This window comes from Terrapene carolina, unplaced genomic scaffold, assembly GCF_002925995.2.
Source record: "Terrapene carolina triunguis isolate 2854851 unplaced genomic scaffold, T_m_triunguis-2.0 Scaffold69, whole genome shotgun sequence".
Classification (NCBI taxonomy): domain Eukaryota; kingdom Metazoa; phylum Chordata; order Testudines; family Emydidae; genus Terrapene; species Terrapene triunguis.
The window spans coordinates 61,449,492-61,472,239 of record NW_020664420.1 but is presented as its reverse complement, the minus strand read 5'-3'; the positions used below and the strand labels follow the sequence as shown (position 1 = coordinate 61,472,239).

At 43.2% G+C, this 22,748-nt stretch overlaps 1 protein-coding gene across 1 annotated transcript in view; it reads right to left on the bottom strand.

Moving 5' to 3' along the window:
* The window catches only part of WDR36 (WD repeat domain 36), a 50,238-nt gene extending 28,471 nt beyond the window's left edge, over positions 1–21,767 (bottom strand). Inside the window, exons 1-10 of the mRNA XM_026649198.2 lie at positions 21,522–21,767; positions 18,712–18,739; positions 16,545–16,645; positions 15,947–16,064; positions 14,448–14,580; positions 10,743–10,800; positions 9,140–9,272; positions 8,187–8,362; positions 7,823–7,943; positions 2,357–2,422 (exon numbers count right to left, since the gene is read on the bottom strand). Of these exons, the coding sequence (XP_026504983.1) occupies positions 2,357–2,422; positions 7,823–7,943; positions 8,187–8,362; positions 9,140–9,272; positions 10,743–10,800; positions 14,448–14,580; positions 15,947–16,064; positions 16,545–16,645; positions 18,712–18,739; positions 21,522–21,719 (1,132 nt within the window). The 5' untranslated portion in view covers positions 21,720–21,767. The remainder of the gene's footprint in view (positions 1–2,356; positions 2,423–7,822; positions 7,944–8,186; positions 8,363–9,139; positions 9,273–10,742; positions 10,801–14,447; positions 14,581–15,946; positions 16,065–16,544; positions 16,646–18,711; positions 18,740–21,521) is intronic.
* Positions 21,768–22,748: the final 981 nt, after the last annotated feature.

Here is a 22,748-nt window from a genome sequence, read left to right as displayed (position 1 = left end):
GGGACAGATGAAGTATACTAGGACAAGGAGCTGGCGGCAGGGAAGAGGGGAGAAAGCGAAAGCAACTGGAACTGGGAGCCATGGAGAGGGTTGTGTGGTCAGGCTTCCTGGGGGACCGGGGACAAAAGGCTCTCTACTACTGCAATCTCCACTCCAGAACCTGGAATTGAACGCAAGATTCACAAGCCTCAATATTCCTCCCTGTCAGTAAATCTCTGAAACCCACTGGCAAAGCGTACCCCAAACCCCTTAGTAATGGTAGACCAGCCAATATAATCAATTACTCCATTCACTCAGGTGGCAGAGATCTGTGCTGTTGATCTAAAGGTCCAAATCCTGTTGTTGAACCATGCAGGGATCAGTATGATTTCATGTGTTAGCATTTCTAATTTTTTTCTAGTTTGCTTTTTAAAAAGCCAGTAGATTACATGCAAAAAACCTACATTAAAACAGCATGAAAGGTTGCAGAGTCAAGCAGTGGAAAGTTAGGAAATAATTAAACATCTGTGTGAATATGCATTAGAATACAGTCTTTAATGACATGATCACATACTATTTATCATTCAGTGTACCAGATGGATAGTGCTCTGGCAATGAATCAGGTTTGTGTAGTGAATGAAGATGTGTTCTGTAGCAATCCTGTACTCTTTGTTGCAGTGGCTGTAGTTGAAAGATGTGCAGTAAAGGAGGCAGGAAACTTCAGGAAAAGAAAGGACAGTCTCATAATTAAGGCAGTTGAATGCTTCCCTGGAAAAACTGATTCTATCCCTGCCTCTGTCACAGAGTCTGTATCATACTGGACAAGCCACATAAACCAAACTTTTTACAGGTGGTCACTATGTGTTCCTGGGAGTCTGTCTTGAGACCCTGGAGCTCAACACACACAGCTGTAACTGAAGTCAATGGGAACTGAGCTTTAAATATATATGTGCTGAAATATCATGCCTAGGAATCTCAAAATTAGTGGATGCTTTTGATCTCACTATCTCTGTGCGTCAGTTCCTCATCTGTAAGGGAATAATGCCACCCCCTCACCTCCCAGGGGAGCTATGAAAATTGATTCATGTTTGTGAAACACCCAGATACTATAGGGATGAGCACCACAGAAAAGTCTTTGAGGAAATTAACACTTCTGTCTTCAGAGCAGAGTTTGAATAGTCTGCAGTAAATAAGGCCGAAGGTCACATATTCAGTGAGGAGAAAACAAAATATGGAATTGAAGCTCATTCAGTAAGCGCCATCCATTCTGTGCATTTAATGAGGCAGAGGTACTGTGGAGAAATATAGCATGCGATCGGGTATCATAATACATATACAAAAGGGGACCAAACAAACATTACACAAGCAAGCTTAATTCTGGCATTTCCTAACTTTTGAGTGCTTGACTTTGCAACTAACTTTTTTTAAATGCCATTTCTGTGTGATAGGTATCTTAGATCTTTTCAGAAATGTCATATACTATTTTTATAATAGAGTAGGAAATACAATCTAGTGATTAACACAAAAGAGTTGGAGTCAAGAAATCTGAATTTCCTGTGAGAGAGTAGCAAAGTCTTAATCTTTGAACTTCAGTTCCTCTTAGGTAAAATTTGGAGAATACTTCACGTTTCTCAGGATGTTGTAAGGCTTAGCTTATTAATGTTCTTAGATATCACAAGTATTACAAATTCCCCAGAAAACAAATTTATGACATCACCAGAGGACCACTTTTACAATTATTTTTATCTATGCACATCTGTAACCCCATTATATCATTTCAATTAGTGGAAAAGCAAGTTCCTCAGATGCAGCAGAGGTTACTTTCAAGATTATTTTTGTTAAGAGGCTAAATAAAGAACACAACATACTCCCAAAATGTAGTCCCACCAGGGAAAAAATATGCTTGAAAGCCACCCAACCAGCTGCGAGGTGTTGTTGGAAAGTGAGAAGAGGAAGTGGACAGCCAGATTTAAGAGATACAATCTAAAGGGTGAGGGGGAAGAGAGAAAGTTTAATATTAAATATGTAAAAAATTAAAACAGAAAAAATGCCTACTATTCTATACTCCACTAATACAAAATAATTCATATTAAAAAAACAGGGAATTATTTCCCATAGTAGAATGATATAGTTCTAAAAAGTCAGCCTTTAGCAAATTAATTCTAATTAAAGTGTTTAACTATACTACCACACAAAGACACTTCAGTCACATGTGCTGTATGTAAAATGTGCCCTGAAGCTCACCGTGCCCTACAGGATATGCTTTGGTACTTGTACAAGTAGGAAAGTACAAAGTCATGTCATTTTTAATACTATATTTTTACATAATTAAAAAATGTTTTATTCCTCTCATTTGTACATTCGTTGTACTACTTACCACGTCCTAAACTTTTATTGAACCTTTCATGCACTGTGGAAAAAGACTGCAAGGTTCCATCCTGACCTGATGGAATATTAAGAAAAAGAAAACTAAATACCTATCCATAACAATATCAGCTTATGCCCAAGTCACAAAGATCAAAAACAGACATTTGAACAATGATAAACCAGAATGCTACAGGAATAGTCAAGCAGTTTATGTCCAAATCTTGATATACAATAAACACAGACAACAAAACAAAACAACCTGGAGTTAGGGTTAAAAGCACAAATTTATGAGTAAAAAAAACCAAAAAACCCCACAAGTTTACAGTTATCCCAAAACAAGTGTTACAAACCCAGGAAATGAATAAAAGCTAATCTTTAAAGAAACCAAAACAGGCTAAGGCATCAAAACACAGTTAAGGTACACAAATCAACCAAACCAATTCTGCCAGCCGGGGGGAAAAAAAAAAGATAAAAAGAAGGAGCAGAGATGAGCGAAAGCAAGGCTGCATGGGGTGGGGACCATACAAGGCAGGGGGATGGGCATTACAGGAGAAGGTTATTTCGGGAGCAGGGGAGGAAGTCGAGTAAGTGGGGATTCAGTGGCAATTTTGGGGTTGGGAAGAGCAGGGGTGTATATGGAACTTAGGAAGGTTATGTGCAGGACGGCTTGTATTAAGAAAGCCAGGGTTGTATGACAGGAGTCTGGGGCGGGGAGCCCAGTCCCTCTGCACCAAGACATAAGTGCTTGAAAGATTCCCCACAGACCAATGACCTGTCTGAGCCCCAGACTTTAGAGTCTTTAGGTCTAACAGTGCCCTTGGTACCTGAAGAACTAGCAGACTCATACCAGGTTGGAGAGCAATGGGTGCCAAAGTGGCTGGAGTCAGAGACCACAACTTCTTAAAGGGAGAATCCCAACCTGGAGAACTCAAGGGACAGTCTTTGGGAATCTTATGGGAAGAATCTTGGGTCTTCCTCTTAGATACCCTCAAGGAGTGTGGCTCGGAGGCACCAGACTTATTTGGAGACAGGGTACAGGGAGGTCCCCTGGCCTGGGTCAGAAGCCAGGTGCTGCGAACTCTCCATCATGAAGTGTCCAAGTTTGAGCTCCCTGTTTTTTTTCTGACCCTAAATTTTAATGCCAGACAGAAATTTGCACTTTTGGGAAATGTGAGATTTCCCCAAGGCAACAGATGCACAGGGAGTGCCCATCACTCACTGGGACTGCCTCCTGGCACAAAAGGCAATGTGTGAAACTCAGAAAACCAGGCTTACCCTCCCAGTAAAGTAAAATGCCCAGGAGGGGAGAAACTAGCTAGCTAGCTATATTTTTTCTAAACTAAAACTACTACTACTTACTAACTATAATTAAGGTTGTGGATTTGTCACAGAAGTCACGGATTCCGTGACTTTCCATGACCTCTGCAGCAGCTGGTATGCCTGGCTCAGGGGCAGCTCAGGCAGCCCCTGCACCAGACGCACCGGCTGCTGCTGGGGCAATCTTGGGCCACCCCGCCCCCAGCAGCGGTAGAGTTTGGGTTTGGGAGGGGGCAGGGGGTTGGGGCACAGGACGGGGTGAGGCGGGCTCTGGGTGGTGGGCTCCCCAGAAGCAGTGACATCCCCCTCGCTCAGCTGCTAGGTGGAGGCATGGCCAGGCAGCTCTGCACACTGCCTCTGCCCAGAGCGCTGGCTTCGCAGCTCCGATTCGCCTGGAACCGAGGCCAATGGTAGCTGCGGGGGCAGTGCCTGCAGCTCAGCGAGGGGGATGGTGCCGCTTCCGGGGCGCCCCCCAGGTAAGTACTGCCTAAAACCCGCCTCACGCTGTCCCGTGCCTCTACTCAGAGCGCTGGCTTCACAACTCCCATTTGCCGAGAACCGCGACCAATGGGCGCTGTGCCAGCAGCTGAGCAAGGGGGATGTCGCTGCTTCCGGGGAGCCCCGGAGGAAGAGCCAGGTAGGGAGCCTGCCAGCCCTGCCACCCCCCCACCCAGCACCGGTGGGGATCCTGGGCCGTGCGCCGCCCTCCCCCTCAAGTTTTAGTCAGGGGTATATAGTAAAAGTCATGTACAGGTCACGGGTCGTTAAGTTTTGTTTACTGCCCATAACCTGTCCATGATTTTTACTAAAAATACCTGTGACTAAAACGTAGCCTTAACTATAATAAACCAACTACAAAAAGAGCTAAGGGGACACAGTTGAGCTAAAACTCAACATGGACAACTACAAAGGCTCAATCTCAGGCTGAGGTGGTTGAGAAGGAACTGAGGGCGGTTTGCCCACACAGTGCTATGTAACAATGGCACAAAACACAAGGCTGGGTAACACACGTGTGGGCTAAATGGACATTGCTATGAGAAATCTCCAATCAAAGGCGCCTGGGGTGCAAGTGCACTTAGAGTGAAGTACCCATAGGAATACTACTTGAAGAACTTTATCTTTTTCAAGAATTTGTTGAATTGACACATGTTTAAGATTGGTCTGAGATCCTCTTTCCCTCCCCCCCTTTTGCTTTTGGGATGAGGAAATAGTGGAAATGAAACCCCTTCCCTCTGAGATCACATGGAACCTACCCTGCAGCTTCCAACTGAAGGGGAGAGTGTACCTCCTGGAAGAGGTGCTCCTTGTGAGAGTGGTCCCTGAAGGGGGCAGGGAGGGAAGTTGTGAGGGAGGGGTAGAAGCAAACTGGAGAGTAAATCCCACCTCCACAGTGTTCAAAACCCACAGGTCCGAAGTAGTTCAGAAGCAAGCACTGAAGAAGTGAGACAGACTGTTTGCAAAGGTGGGGGAATATGGATTTGGAGTGATGGAGAATGGCATGGCAACCTCAACAGGGCCATCAAAACGACTGCTTAAGACATCCAGGAAGTACCAAAGGGCCCAAGCTGGAGCTGAAGCAGCAGGGCGAGGCTTGCACCTAAAACCCCTGGACTTCTTTTTTGACAGGTCACGTTGAGCAGATGGGGGGGGGAGGGGAAGAAGGGGGCAGGGAAATCAGTGTCTCTCAATGTTGAGATCTTCCCCCAGTCAGAAAGCACTATGTACAAACCCAAGGACTTTAAGGTGGCTCTAGAGTCCTTAAGCCATGGAACACTCTGTCCATCTGGTCTGAGAACAGAGAAGTATCCTCAAATGGCAAGTCCCAAATAGTATTCTGGACTTCATAGGGGACATCAGAAGACTAACCAGGAGAATTTTTACTTGGCAACCGCAAAATCCATGGTCCTAGCTGCAGTGATGTTCTTGCGACTAATTTGCCCTCACTGACCAGAGAAAAGAACTCCTGCCTAGCCATCTCCAGAAGTAGGTCTCCGAATTTCTACATGGAGCCCCATAAATTAAAACTGTACCACCCCAGCAGAGCCTGTTGGTTAGCAATACACAGCTGCAAACCCTCCATGGAATAAATCTTTTTGCCAAATAAGTCCACTCTCTTTGTGTCCTTTGATTTGGGGGCAGCAGTCTGATGTCTTTGTCACCTATTCTCATTAGCTGCCATGACTAATGACCCCAGAGGTGGGTGTGTATAAAGGTACTCAAAACATTGGGTGGGCACATAGTATTTTCTCTTTGAAGTGGGAGGCAACGATAACGGGATCTGCCATGGAGGCTTTATAGGCTATAGTATTGCCTCATTAATTGGCAGAGCCACTTGGAGGGACCGACAGTTGATAACATGTCAATCAAGTTATAGGAGAACTCCCTGACCTGCATGCCCAAGTCTGCAGCCACTCTTTCACAACTCCTCAGACTTTAAAGTCATCCAGAGAAACCTCATCATCTGAATAGGATGAAGAGAAAGCCAAGAGTGAGGAGATTGAAGCTCTCCTACAGGCTGTTCCTGGCTTCTAGGACCTCTTCCTGATGTTTGGTTCTGGTCCTGGAACTGGACCCTGCAGACAGAGCAGACCAGTGCGCAGGCTGTCCCCAGATGATGCGCAACCCTGTCCCCAGGGCACTGAATAGGCACAGTGAGGGGGGAGATCTGGAAACTGGGGAAACCCCAAAGCGTCCCAAAATGGCTACTGGTACAAGGCTAGACCCCAGTGACCTAGCCACATTTTCTTGGCAACTCCCATTGTGGGGTCTCAATGGTAGGCAGGGAGAGAGGATCCCCGAGGGGACTGACAGGTCCAGCTGCAGGCTTGTGAGACATAAAATCCCATCTCTAAGTTGCTCATCCAGTCAATAACAGGGACCAGTACTGAGAACCTGGTGATAGATGGAGCGTCATCATCATTGCAAGGTTCCCCTTGCAGGGTACGAATGGACTGACTAGGAAGTAGGCAACTTCGGTATCGCAGGTTGGCCTGCTGGAGATGGTAATGGATGGGACAATGGTGCCGAGGGACCCCAGTCCTGTACCAATGGAGACACCAGTACCAAGAGGCAGAGCAAATTTCTTGCTGCCTCAAGCGCCTCCAGGGTAGTTGGCACTGAGGTGGTATCTTCTTATGGTGACAATGAAGCTGACGGTGCAACACTGAAACCAACTGTGCTGACTAGAGCACTGATTTGGGAGAGGAGTGCTTAGGTTTCAGATGCACTCAATTCAACATGTTCTCACCCCTCTTACCAGACTTTAAGGGTAGATATCTTCCCCTGCTCTGAGCCTCTTTGGAAGTCTTCTTTCTTAGCACAGGCATGAGAGATTGGTGACCAGATTCCAATAATGCTGGAGGTGCACTTCTCACTGAAGCTGCAGTACTCAGCACCAAGTAAGACCGGGCCAGCTTCGATGGTGGCCTGATTGCCAACTCCAACAGCAGGAATTTCACCCTAGCCTCCCTATGCTTCTTCATTCTAGGCTTGAATTCCCTGCAAATCTGGCACCAGTCTTTTAAATCTGCTTTAGCCAGGCACCTCAGGTAACTATAGTGAGAGTTGCTCGCTAGCACAGGCCTTGAGCAAGAAGCACAGTGCTTGAAGCCCAGTGACTAGGGCATACCTTGGTGCCATCAGCAGAACCCTGAAGCGGGGGGCGGAGGGGAAAACTGGGGGTTTTTTTAAACATCAAAATCCTACAGCTATACTAACTACCAGACTAGCTCTATTATATACATCATCATACACAAAGCTGAGAAAGAACTGTTCTGGTAATGAACAAGGGTTCTGATGACTGTCACGGGTGCTCAGAAGGAACTGAGTGGGACTAGGAGCCACTCTGCCCTTTATACAATGGTGCATGGCAGCAGAGGGAGTACAAGCCACCCAACAGGTACAGCTGAAGGAAAGTTTACAAACAACCGAGCACTAGGTGCAGACACCACGCATGGAATGCACATGTGCAATCACTCAAAGAATTACTCAGTACGCTTAATGTACCTAAATGATTAAATACAGTAATTTGCAATGCATTGTCAAAATGAAATTAAAGACATTGCTAGTTATATCTCTTATCACTAGCCAATAAGCTGAAAAGTTTATTTAACAGCGCAGAACAAAATGGGTACATTTGAGAAGTTCAGAGGATTTCTACCTGCGCTAAGAATTTGTTGTCCATTTTGCCCATGGTATCTGATTTTTGTTGGAGGAGCACTATGTCCCATACGGCACCTCAACAAACGACCACCACCTCCAGGGCCATCAAAGATCCATATCTGCTCAAGAAATGCAAAGAAATGGAACATCAGTAGACATAACAGTAACTCCTATTGAAAAAATAGATTGGTATAACGTAGTTAGAAACAATAACCTGTCATGTTCAGTAACTTTGGTTTTACTGTACATGCTGATGCAACTGAAAAGAGCTACCTCAGTCTACACAAGTATTCATACTTTGGAGGACCACTGGAAAAAAATAAATTTACCACAACGGTAGTAGCAGAAAAAAAAAAGCTTACCTTTATAGCATTATCAGCACCATTAGTAACAAGAAGTGGCTCTCCCTGGACAAATGACATACCAGCTATTGCTGTGGAATGGGCATTTCGCATTTGACTAATTAGTTTCTTCTCTTCCAGATCCCACAGTGCAATGTGTCCAATAGGACTTCCAGCTGCCATGACTGGATGACCATCTGATCACAAAATGAAGGGGGGGGAGGGGAGAATCCAAAACCAAAATTTTTTTTTTACTATACATTGCTTATAGCTTTCAATCATTTTAACTTTTCAAAGTTCATGTAAGCAAATCTCTCTCAAAGATTACAATCAGAGGAAAAAATTCATTCCTAAATAGAACATAAAATTAAAGCAATCATTTATCATAGTGATCTAATTTTTGAGAGAGAGAATGGAACAGCACCATCAGTAATAGGACCAGATGATATGCAATATCAGATCAGACCAGGTATATTTAGTTTAGTATCTTGGTCTGACAATGGCCAGTACCAGATGCTTCAGAGGAAGATTCACAAAACCCCACAGTGGATATTTAACTGGCTATATCTTTAGATTTCAGAGTTAGATGAATGACAGGAATAGGTGCTGCCTACACATCTCAGAACACAATTCTGCAGCAAGAGCCAAATCTGCTGTACTGCAGAATACTCTGACCCCTACTACTAGGCTGATCTGTTTTGAGTGAATGTTATTTCCTATTTATGAAATAGTAAAATGTTGCCGTATACAGATTTTAAACATTCCCCTGCAAGATTTGCAATTTTTCCAACTATATAAGAAAATATCACAAGTTTATTACTTTTAGCCGTTGTAAACTTTAAAAAACCCAAGACACAAAACCAAGTTTTGTGCCTACAATACCTTAAAAATATGTTTAATTTTTCTACTTTTCAATTAATATTACTGTTTTAATTTGATCTGCATATACGACTAATCAAACTGCTAGAATTTACCTGTACGGAAAGATATTGCTGTGATGGGACCCCAGTCTTGCTGAAATTTCATCAGTGTTTCATCAAACTTAATGTTGTGCACAATGATATGACCAGACACGAGACCTATTGCAACTACATCTACTGCTGGTGCCTGTAAAAGATAGTTAAATGATGAGAGAGAAATTAAACAGATTCCTCTCCATTCGTTTGTATTTTTCCTATTAAAAAATAAGTTCTGCTGAATGCATTAATATATTCTTTAACTACATGACATCTTATTACAACATCACTGCTTCATTCACTGAACAGGTTGAATTTGCAAAGCAAATGAGATATTTCTTCTTAGCAAATTAGGCAGGGATTCTGCTCCATTCTAACCAAAAACTTATGTTTGAAATTACACAACATAAATTAAGAATAAAACTACTGAGTCACTGGATTTGACCTAATTTCAGTATAATTCTGAGCAATTCAGCCTTCAGTGCACAGGAGCAACAATGTGTAGTGAAGTAGGAGGAAGTCCATGGATGTGCAACCAATGGAAGGGAATGCATTAATTTAGCATAAAAATAATTTAAGAAATAAATTTAAGCAATTAAAAACTTTCCTAGAAAAAAAAAAAAAAGATTTTTGGTAAGTAACTGTACTAGATAAATGTTTCCCCTTAAATATGTTCAAATAAGTCTAGTAAATTTCACATCGGTTCTTCGTTCACTGTCCAACTTGTGCACTATGTAAGGGAGGCAGTCTTACACAATGTGTGTGTTTGTGATACGTAACTAAAATCTGTACAGTATAAAATATGCACGTGGATCTCATTTCCTGACTTGAGTGCTTAATTTTGCAAACTTAGCTGGAACATGCTATGTCAAGTTCTGTGTAACCTACTTCATGGTCCATAAGCTTTTCCTATACCAATATGTTACAGGTACAGCAAGTTAACACCCGATATGTATGACATTCAAGTAAATTTAGGTCTAAAATGAATGGTTTAACCTTATAGTCAAGTACTTAATAAATCTTGCACTTCGTTTCCTACCACATATCAATTCACTTATTTTAATCTATAATTGAGCATTTGACCATTCTAAAGCATCAAAGTGAGATTGAACATGTTGCACTAAAAATAAATGTATATGAAATTAAAATTGTTCGCAGAAGCTTGAGCAGCCGATGTTATAGAATACCGTCTGGTATCATACTTTTAGTTTGTTTTTATTTTGTTTGTAATAGCCCGCTGGTTTTTTGGGTTTTTTTTGGAGTTGTTCTTTTCATTTTGGCAAAAGTTTGATTTCTCCCCTTCCCCCCGATTTAAAAAAAACAACAACGAATTTCAGAAGTAACTGGCAACATAAATAAGCTGACCTACGGTACACCAATACCCTAAAAACTTAAGTCACCGAAGTAGTCCTTACTCAGTGGAGTAACCAGTTAAGAAAGCTATGTGAGCTAGTAAGGATTTACAGGGCTTGTCCTCTAGATTGTATGCTTCTCCGAGCAGGGATATTATCTATACTCTCTGTACACAATATGCACCTGTAGCACTGTACAAGAATGTTAAACAACACTGACTGCTGTTCTACATTTACCTTTTACAAACCAATGAACGATCAAAACTAACCTGTTCGAGGGTTGTCACACCCCCTAAGCCCCATCCTGGAAATGAGTATAAAAGTTTGCTGTGAAAAGAAAGTGTTTTAGAAGTTACATTTAGAAAAAGCCTACATCAAAATGAATGTCTAGCAAGTACATCTAGAAAGAAGTATGACAGAGAATGAAGGCTAGCAGCATACATTAAAAAAAAAAAATCTATAGAATTTAAAAATTAGGGTAATACAGTCATTTATATGTCTTCAGGATGAGACTATTTTCAGGCAGAGCAGTGGTAAAACTGAGTGCAAAGGAAATTATACACAAGGCCCTGATTATAGAATGCTTGAAGCATGAGAGGTGCATGATGTAACATTAGTGACTAAACGACATGACCGGATATGTACTTTCACTATAAGCACCAATAAAAATATTTTGGTAAAATTAAGTTTGGCTGTGTTTATTAGTTATCAAATAATGAAACTAAATGTTTAGTTTCGCATGCTATACAAAAAGTCATTCAAAAATTTTTTTTTTGGTATTTGGGTTACAAGGCAGATTCACTTAAATCAAATTTAGGGCTCAATCTTGCACCCACTAACTGGTGCGGATTACCACAAATGCTCCCACTGATGCCATGGGGTTATCTAAATCAGTAAGCATTGAAGTAGGCACCTGGCTCAACATCAGGCCTTTAAAACATAATCCTCGATTATGTTTACACACAAGTGAGAGAATGCTGAAACAAGCCCAAGCAGTGCATTCATTTCAAACTGCGATCACCTACTCTATCTTTGTTTAAAAAGGAATTTAAGAAAAAAATTCTATTTTAATCCTGTTTTTAGTAGTTTTTGTACAGCATTGATAGCACCATATAGCTACCCTGAATAAAAATAAAAGAGCAATAATATTATTGAAAATGTGTAATTGCTATGAGACTAAAACCTTGAAGCACATGACAAGTGTAAATTCTCATGAACTGTAGTCATATATATTTTCACATTTACAGAGTGTGTGTGCACCCATAATGAGGTCTCCCACTCTAGAGTTGGAAATAGCCAGCTCATGGAAAGATAGAGTACCAACACTTAAGTCAAGCTTATTAATAGTAACTCAGCCACAGGCCATTGTGCCAAAACCAAAATATATTACAATAAAACTTAAAACTAAATCCAGATTTTTAAAGTATTAAAATACATATAAAAACAAATTAAAAAGAACAAACTCATTAAAACTATATATAATTGAAGGGTTAAAAATCTATGTGCATTTTATATAACAACCTGATATATGGATTGTGCCAGCTCTTTTCCAGACCCGAAGTCCAGAGTCTGGTCAAGAGACCAGAGGCCTAGCAAATAGTGATTAGCTAAGAGAAAGCAGAATAAACAAGATAACATTGCCTTTGCTAAGATATGCTTGGTCAGTAGAAATGCCAGATGTTGAAGCAATAACTGAAAAATTATGTTTCAAATTGAACAAAGAATCCCTATTCCTATTGTGTTAGTTTCTTCTGTAGGGAAGACGTTCTTCCCACAGATCCAACCTTGAGTTTATGAAAGGTTGGCACGTGTCAGTATAAGATATGGCATCCTCCCACCTCCCTTTCCCAGGGACACAAAGGAGACAATCTTTATTGCCATACACTTTCACTGTTTCTTTATTTTAACCCCTAGGAATGTACCTGTTGGACAATCAAAGGAGTTGCTTCATTCCTATGGATCCCAAATCAGAATTCAACATACATACATACATACATACATATATAAATAACATTTTATCAAAGTATTAATTAAATGTTAACTTTCTAACTTGAGACCATGGGCGGAGACATTATGTAACCTGTTAACCATTGGCTAATGTGCTATCTTGTCTTGCTGCAAAACCTATCCCGGGGTGTGGAACTGCCAACCCGTCACTTTCCCCTGCCCAGGGAAAATCTATATATTCTATTGTAATCAACTGATTGACAGTGTCTCTGAGCCTAATAAGCAAGGTGACACTCCGCCAGCGCTGTGCGTAATAAACTCCTATGCTTGACCCCTACACGGGTTGGATTCCTTCAATAGTCACTGATTAACACTTATTTTGCCTGCACAGTCTTTAAAGAATTTAAGTTATTTTAAAAAAATTAAGTTCCTAGCTCTGGCTGTGAAGATATTCTAAACATGTCCCAATGCAGTGGCAAGTCTGCAAGCAAATACAGATATTGTTTCAGTCTAAGGGCCAAATGCTGCTTCCCTTCACACAGGAATGGAAGGCCCTAAAATACAGCAGAGCTTCCACTCTGCAAGGATGGGAGGAAAGAGGGAAGAAAACATAGTAGTCTGTATAAGAGGACTCCACATAGTGGAGTTTTGTGGTTTGGCAGAAAGAGTGCAGATGAGCAGCCTGGAGATTTGCTACCATATGAATTCAAACACCTACTCAGCCCACCACCCAAGAGAGAAACTACCAGCTACTACAAAAGCCATGAGTCGTAATTATGGCCTTTTGTATTAATGTGATTACTGAAAGTCAATGGGACTTGGCGTCCTCAGTGCAGAAGTCATTTTTGAAAATTTCACTTTGGAGAACTGGAATGTACAACTCCCTCCACCCCAACAACTTCTACAATGCAATTACGTGTTTTCAATTTCAGATGCCTGTACTGGCAAATTGGGGCAAAGTAAAACAAGTTGAATCAACAACAGGGCAGGGCCCCCAATCAGCAAGTCTCTTCCCCACCTTGAATTACTGTAGTAGAGTATGAGGAGGCATAATCTGAGTAGTGATCTCAGTCCCAAATCCTGCAGCAGCTGAACAGGTGCGAAACCTTGCTCCCCACACTCAGCTAGGCATATCTCCCTCCTCCTCATGGGCCCACTCAGTGGCTGGACAACAATTTTAAGGGGGAGGAGTTGTACAACTACTAGGGTTACCATACGTCCGTTTTTTCCCCGGACATGTCCGGCTTTTCGGCAATCAAACCCCCGTCCGGGGGGAATTGCCGAAAAGCCAAACATGTCCGGGAAAATGCCAGCTGGGCACTTCCTCTCCAGCGGCTGCTCTGCTCCGCTCCTCCCCTCTCAGACTTTCAGAGCCGAGCTGCCCGAGCCAGCGCTACCGGCTTCACGGTTTGCCGGGCAGCCTCCAGAACCTGCGCCCCCGGCTGGGCGCTTCCCCTCCCAGGCTCCAGCTGCGCTGGGCAAGCGCCAGCCGGGGGCGCAGGGTCTGGGGGCTGCCCGGCAAACCGTGAAGCCGGTAGCGCTCCGGCAGCCCTTTCCCCGTGGCTGGGAGTGGGAGGGAGCGGAGTTAGGGCGGGGAAGGGGTGGAGTTGGGGCAGGGCTGGGGGTGGGGAAATGGGCGGGGCCAGGGCCCGTGGAGGGTCCTCTTTTTTTATTTAATAGATATGGTAACCCTAACAACTACTTCCTCTGCCGTACTTCATCAGGCAGACAACTAGCTAAAATGCTGAGTGGGGTCGGGGTTGGGAAATGAAAGCAAGGAAGATTACTGAAGAAACCTGCACTTCACAGCAAAAAAATCCTGGCTTGAAAAAATAGCATTTTCAGTCACATGAGAGAGGCAACTGTATTACCCATATTTCTGAAAACAACACTGAGGGGGCTCTTCTGCTGAAGGAATTAGAAAAAATAGACCTGCATTAAGAGATCATTTTATTTAGAAAATGTTAAAACTCTGAGTATAGCTCCACCTGGAGAGTGAAATGTACTTAAAGAATAAAGAATCTTACTTGGATTTTACATTCCATAACTGCAGGCTTCCTTGTTCACTGCCAAGGAGAATTTTATTTAAGTAGGTACTTGGATGCATAATTGCAGAAACTGCAAAAACAGCCTTATCAAAATTCAGTTGTAGGTATTCTTCTGCAGACATAAGAAACTATGTTAGTTATGCTGCCATTACAAACATTCCAAGTTAGCCATTCTTTGCAAATTTTTAAGAAATAATCATTTTATCTTTTACATGCACAAATGGGAAGAAGTCCTCACAACTGGGATTTCTTCCCTGAAAGCACCAGAAACCTCATATGAACCTGACCCATCTCGTGGCAAGTTATGTAGCTTACTTTATAGTGCCCCACAGAACCGATTTATATCATTATAAAGGATTCTTATTGTGCTTTCTGAGCAGAACATCTCACTTGATTATCATGTCCTCTGTTTACATTATAACAAAGTCTTGTTAATACATGAACTCCAACTTAGAAGCGTAGTAGTTATTTTAAAAATTGTTAAACGCCACAGACCACCATAAGAGAACCTGTCAGGCTAATGAGTCATTGCCCAATACCAAAATCGGAGAATTCTTTGAAAAGAAAGAATTAAGCCACCGAAGTGTGATCCCACTTAACAGTGAGCCATCAAAACCTTATTTAAACTTGGCACAATTAGACTTTATAATTTCAATGGATAATATTTTTAAGCAATTTTTTTCTATCATCATCTATTTAAATTTTCACAGTTGTGGAAAACTATGGGAGGGGTCAGGCAACAGGGGTAGACAATTATTTAATGACAACAGACAGACTCAAAAAGTTGAAGTTTTATAACCGTTAAAACAAATTGTCAACACCACAAGCCAAAATACACAAAGTAAATGCCTTAAATCAAAAGTCTAAGAAGTTCTCAAGCAGGACTTTTCTTACTCTGCATATCTGTAAGTTTTCAATCATCACTGATGGAAATATTTGTTCACTGGTTTGTGCACATATGGTGAAATCAACATTTATTGATAAAAATCTAATCCTTTCAAACCTATCCTATGAAAGGCTACTGACAACTAAAAAACTCAGCACTTGATCTTTTTCTGCTGCCCAGAGAGCAAGCAATTTCCATTCCATACCCAGTGTCATAGATAAAGGGACTGAAGAAATTTTAGGACTCCACATGACACCAAACTTCTTTCACCACAACTCTCATGAACAAAGGGAATGTTAAGAGATACCAGTTATGCATAAGTAGACTTCTGCACCCACATGCCTCTCTCCAACCCTTTCTCCTCCCGAAGTCAATGGAGCTTTGAATGGGTGCAGGGGTCCACCAATGAAGCTCACTGCAGGATCAGGATTTCAAACATTAATGCAACAACCATTTTATTTTGCCTTAAGAAAATTAAGAACTCTGGCATAAGCATTAAACAAATTGTCTTACATTATCAAATGCTTACAACTTTTATCACATACTACAGATACAGTTTGGACAGTTACAGAATGAGGAAATAGTGACTCACCTTCTGATTGTACATCCCAAACAATAAGAACATTATCAATATCCACAGAGATGACATGATCACCAAATGGCTGCAAAAGATGAATTTCTCCTTTGTGACCATCATATATATGAACCACCTATGATTTCAAAGTACACATTTCAGTAAACCTTTTCACATGTTGTAATATTGTAGTATATTACTTGAACGATAGCAACTTCCTGTAACACAAACCCGTTAATACACTTTATACTGTATTTTATCTAGTAAATATGCACATTTATTAAGTCTCATTTATGATAGCTTCCTTGTGAGAAAGTGTACTTGGTAAATCTTTTTTGTCATAGTTTTAATTGTATTTTAACTTTTGTGTCCTGAAGATAGTGCTCTGATAAAGAAATAGTCATTTTATAAGTGTCACAGCCCAACCATTGTAGAATTTGTCCTTAAACCTTTCTTATTTTAACTTATCCATTGTTATTGCTGAGCACTGTGAGGCTATTGTCCCCAAAACTTGTGAAATTAAATTACAGTTGATATGAATAAGTGACTTAAGTAAGAAAACACATCAATATTGGCTTAGTGTCTGGTTATTACACAATAAATAAGTTATAAAAACCTCTTTGTTCCGGGCAAAAGCATGGAGAAGATTGCCATATGAAGCAAAGACCAACATTCTGTCCGCTGCCAAACAAGTAATGTCTTGTAATAAAGCATTACCTATGAATAAAGAAAGGAATAAGTTTGACAATTTTCATTTTCACAATAAAAAATGTCTTACAACGTATCAACATATTCATGGTTGCAAATTACCAACAACAAATTAAGGTACGTCAGGAAGAGAAGATTATCAAATGCTGTCTTTGGGCAACAAGTGGCTAAATTATGAGAAATGTTTTCCTAGAAGTGAACACAATGAGAAAATATGTAGGAAACACTGAGTTAGGGCATGAATTAACTTTTAAAATATGTCTGCATTATATATTACAGAAGCTACCCAAAAATAACATTTCCAAGACTCCTACAGCCCAAGAACTGCCTTAAGAAAACTGAATGAAAATGGAGCATATAATACAAGTGACACAAAAAAGTGTCAACTATTTTTGTATTTGTCATCAAGTCTTAAGAGAGCTACTAGCGCTGCCTACAGTTAAGGTTGCTTGACACATCCCATTATAAAACCCCCACTTTCACTGGCTAATGCCTTTGCCATCCTTAAATCATTTGGACTGAAGTTTTCCATGCTGAGCGTCTGCTTCAGGTTAACTACTTCTTAAAAGTTTTAGCTAACACAGTTCTGCTGTTTCCCAGAATAGATTACTAGAACACACATTGTTTTGACTATATTAATTTTTCCTCCCCACAATGGTTTCATTTGGAAGCTCTAATGCCCCCATGCTTTGGAGCAGGGACTCAAAATCTGGAAGGGGGGTGGGGTTAGCAGATTCTGTCTGTACTGAGCATGCTTCAGTGTGGGGCTGCAAGTCTAGTAGGACTTTCCCTGTAATTATTCCGCCTGCCATCCAGCAGGCTTCTGTGGCACTGGGCACAGGAAGAGAGCAGAGAGATTGAGTGCACAGAAGAGACAATGCTCCTGCTGCTTGTGCCCAGGCAGTAAGGAGGAGGAAGCAGCCACACTGAAATGCAGAGGAATGAGGCTTGGCCTACACTTAAAAACGTAGGCTGGCATACCTATGGTGCTGAGAGAGATGAAAAATCCACCCCCCGACTGTCGTAGCTAAGCTGACGCAACCCCAAGTGTAGACGCAAGTAGGTCGATGGAAGACTGGTTTCCTTGACATAACTACCATCATTTGGGGAAGTTGTGCTCCTACACTGACAAAAAAAACCCCCTTCCATCACTGTAGGCCTGCCTCTACAATATGGGGTTATGACGACATAGCTACAGCAGCACAACTATGTCACAACAGTCCCTATAGAAATGGCCTGAGAAATAGGGTGGGAGTGGGTGTTGCAGGAGACAGAGGGAGAAGTGAAGCTGAAAGGGAAGTGAATAAGGCTGATCCAAGTAGGTAGAGCAGGAACCTATCGTGTGGGGGAGGGTTTGCATAGGAGTGTGGGCAGCAGGAGTTTGGAGGAGTGGATAGGTGCAGAGAGTACTCCTGAGGGAATTCTGCGCCAAAAAATTAAAAATTATGCACACAATATTTTAAAATTCTGCAAATTTTATTTGTCAATAAATAAATGTGGCTACAGCATGCCAGTGGGGAACACAGGCCACTGGCTGCACTGAAGTGGGAGGTAACCGGGGGGAGGTGGGAGGTTTAGGGTTCAGGGACTCGGCAGTGAGGCTGCACCTGATCCTGACACAGTGCAAGGGCTGGGCCTGCCCCAGAAACACCCCAAGGCCCTGCCCCTCTGCGCCAGGTGAACCAGGTGTGGGTGATCAGGCTCAGCCCAGCAGGATCCAATAGCGTGTTATGTAAGACCTGGGGCTACATGTAGGTTAAGAAATCTTGAATATCTACCCATTCACTGAACAAGGGTGGTGTACTGTGGAAAAATATGTGATCATCTAATTAAAGACTTTATCATAGCACGTACCAAGGGCACAGAATTAAGGTTGCACGGGCAATCTTAATACTGGCATTTCCTAACATTTAAGTGCTTGAGTCTACAACCTTGATACTATTTTAATATACTTTGACATAGCTAGTTATAGATAAGATTTGCTTCCTATTACACAATTCACGTCTATACAGATGTGTTACCTGTTTGGGGGGAAAAAAGTAATTTGCATGATGTAGAACAAACGGTATACTTACTAACAGCAACTATACCAAGTTTCTTTACCTGTAAAAATAAATAAATAAATAAATAAAAAGATGGATCTTTAGTAGTTTTCTGCTCTGAATTTCCTACAAATACGAATCCAGCATTCTAGAAACATTAGCATTTGCAAATTCAGAACTATGCATGAAAAAGGTCCTCCTGCACTTTAGAGCCATGATCTGACTAGAAACCAAAGTGTAAAACCCCAGCAGACACAGGGCCAAATCATACTCCCAATCACTGAACTTCTTCATAATCATCTCATCTGGGAGACAAGATTTGCCTTCCCCAGCATGGAGCAGGTCCTTAACCTTAAGGCACACCAAGATCCAAAGAAAATTCTGTGGAGATCAAAACATCTGCACAGGGCTGGTATATATGTACAAAAGTGCTGGGTGGCTAGATCCACAAATGTCTTAGGCACCTAACTACCACTTTAGACACTCCCCAAATCCAACATTTAGGTGCCACTGAGATCCTCAAAACGCATGCTCAGCTGCCATCTAATTCTTTAGGCACTCAAGTCCCCATATGTCTTTCCACCATTAAAGTTCCCCAGGAATCTAAGTTTCCACAAGCCCACGATCCACAAGCCTTGTTACCCTGTCAAATCATGTAAAACCATTCCCTTGTTCTTGACAAATCCATGTTGACTGTTCCTTATCACCTTAGTATCTTCTAGGTGTTTGCAAATGGATTGCTTATTTGCTCCATTATCTTTCCGGGTACTGAAGTTAAACTGACCCGTCTATAATTCCCTGGATAATCCTTATCCCCCTTTTTTATAGATTGACACTATATTTGTCCTCTTCCAGTCCTCTGGAATCTCTCCCATCTTCCATGAGTTTTCAAATACAACGGCTAATGGCTCAAATATCAACTCAGTCAGTTCCTTGAGTACTCTAGGACAGTGGTCTCCAAAGTGGGGTGCGCGTACCCCAGGGAGTGCACAAGAGGATCCTTGGGGGTGCACAGCAGGAGGAGTGCTTTTTTTTTTTTGGCGCTTTGGCAGTTTGGGCGGGAGTCCGAGCGGCTTTTTTTTTTTTTTTTTCTTCGGCAAAAATGGTAGAGCCAGCGCGACAGGGGGTGCGTGCTCAAAATTTTTTTACTGATGGGGTGCCCGATCAAAAGGTTTGGAGACCACTGCTCTAGGATGTATTTCATCAGGCCCAGACAACCTGAAGACATCTAGTTGTCCAAGTAATTTTTAATTTCTTTTTCCCGTTTTAGCCTCTGATCCTTCCTCATTTTCACTGGCATTCATTATGTTAGATGTCCAATCACTACTAATTTTTGGTGAAACCCGAAACAAAAAAAGTAATTTAGCACTTCTGCCATTTCCACATTTTCTGTTACTGTCTTTCCCCCTCTCCTTGAGTAATGGGCTATCCTGTCCTTCCTCTTAGTTCGAATATATTTGTAAAATGTTTTCTTGTTACCCTTTAAATCTCTAGCTAGTTTAATCTCATTCTGTGACTTAGCCTGTCTAGTTTTGCCCCTACATGTGTTTTGCTCATGTTGTTTTTTATAGTCATTCTTCATAATTTGTCCTCATTCCCACTTTTTTGTGGGACTCTATTTCTGAGTTTCAGATCACTGAAGATCTCCTGGTTAAGCCAGGATGGTCTCTTGCCATACTCCCTATCTTCCCTACACAGTGGGACAATTTACTCTTGAACGCTTAATAATGTCTCTTTGAAAAACTGCCAACTCTCTTGAACTGTTTTTCTCCTTAGACTTCCTTTCCATGGGATCTTACCTACCAACCCTCTGAGTTTGCTAAAGTCTATCTTCTTGAAATCCATTGTCTTCACTCTACTCTTTTCCATCCTACCATTCCTTAGAACAGGGGTGAGCAAACTATGGCCATGGGTCGGATCCAGCCCGCAAGCCATTTTAAGACGGCCCCTGAGCTGCACCACGCGGCTCGGCCCCGCTCCGGCCGCAGCGCTGGGTCAGGGGCCACACCACGCAGCTCAGCCCCACTCCGGCCGGGGCACTGGGTGAGGGGCTGCACCACGCAGCTCGGCCCCCCAAACCTCTCATCCCCAGCCCCACCCCAGAGCCCACACCCCCACCCTAATTTTGTGAGCATTCATGGCCCTGCATACAATTTCTATTCCCCGATGTGGCCAAAAGGTTTGCCCACCCCACCTTAGAATCATGAACTCTATCATTTTATGATGAGTTTCACCCAAGCTGCCATCCACTTTCAAATGATCCACCAGTTCCTCCCAATTTATCAAAAATCAAACCCAGAACTGCCTCTCCCCAGTAGCTTTTTGCCTCCAAAGCATTCCAAGAACTCTCATTTACTTACAAGTCACTTTTTGTGTGATTAGATTAACTCTCTGGATGATGTGACCCAAGTGGGGCATTTGAGGAGAGTCAGCATTACAGCACAGAAGAAAATCTGCACAGATCTAGAGGAAGGTGCTGTGGCCCCCATACTGATCCTGGAAAACAGAGAAGCGGTGGGCTTCCGAGCAGGAGGCTACACAGTGTGGGTGTCACAGACTTACGCTTTGTTTTCACTTTTCCCTGCTTAAAAAAAGTGGGTGAGGAGATGGGGGAAGGGAGAGTTATTGCAACAGCCGTGTAAAATCCTAAATGGAAACAAGGCACCTTGTAGGTCGAGGAAGCTGGGCCGGGAGAGGGGGCGCGGCTTGCACCGCCGGTGGGGCGGGGACTGGGGCGATCACGCATACTGCAGGACAGGAGGGGGCACGAGAGCCCGGGGGGTCACTCACGCTGCGGGGGAGAGGGGAGCCACATGATCCGACGGGTGGGGGGTGTCACTCACGTTGTAGGTGTGGAAGCTCCTCCCCGCGGCGGTGAGCAGGTAGAACTCGCGGTGGCGCTGGTGGTAGCGCAGCACGTGGGGCAGGTGGTTGGAGTAAAGGCCGAGAGCGCGGAAGCCCGAGAAGAGCGCGCTGCCGCCACTGCCACTGCCGCTGCCCCCGCCGGGGGCCGCCCGCACCGCGCTGCCCGCACGCGACATCCCCCAGGCTGGGCCGCCGGCGCCCGCACCCACAAAAGCACGCGTCCGTCCAAGTGCTCAGCGGAAACGGCCCAGCCCCGTCCCTTCCGGCGCCACCGGCAGCCGCCGGCTCTTAGCAACAGCCCAGCGGCCCCGGACCGTCCATGAAAGCTCCCCGCCGCGCCTGCGTCCGCGCGCTCCGCGTTCCGCCTTCCGCGATTGGGGGGAGAAAGACACCCCCCCCCCAGCCAATCGCGTCTGCGCAGGCGCTGCCCCCTGCCCGGCGACTGGTTTCCCGTCGAGCTCCACGTGCCGTAGCCAGTGTTCGCGTCACCGCGTTCTCTGATCCGTACTCCAGCGCGCCCATCCTCGTGGCTCCCGACACCGTCTCCCTACGCGCGGTCCTGTGCCAGCCCCACTTGCTCCCAGATCGGGCCGCCTGAGATCCCGACTAATGAAATGCGGGCTCCCGTCCCAGGCGACGGGCTCAGACTTTGCTCCACAGCCACCAGGGCTCGGATCTTGTTTATTTAAAGGTGCAAGCTGAGAGTCTCATCACCTGACTCCAAGAGCTGAGGCTTTGAGAAAAACAACAAATATTACCAGACTTGAAAAAAGAAGGAGAGTGAGCCCCAACGCCGTCATGGTGAAAAGCATCTGTCAGTTTTGTATGATTATAGTCTATTTGTTAATCACTGACATTGTGTCCCGTCCTGCATGAGATGCAGCTAACAGCCCAGTCCTGCAAACTTGCATAGTGTTTGATGCTAACATGAGCCATCCCCATTGATTTTAGTAGGACCCTTCACAGAAGTAAGAATTCAATGATATTCAGTATGATTGAGTTTTTAGACACCCTCTGGTGTCCCAAGGAGTTTATGATCTAGATCGGATTGATGGTTTTTCCCCTTAGTTTCACACAAATCACGTTCTCTAGGGTTGCCACCACTGAGGTACCAAAAAGCCAAAACAAAACACAACGTCCGAGATGATCCTGAGCCCAAAAAACTGAACAGATGGTGGTGTTTACTGAGCACCCTTCTAGATTTC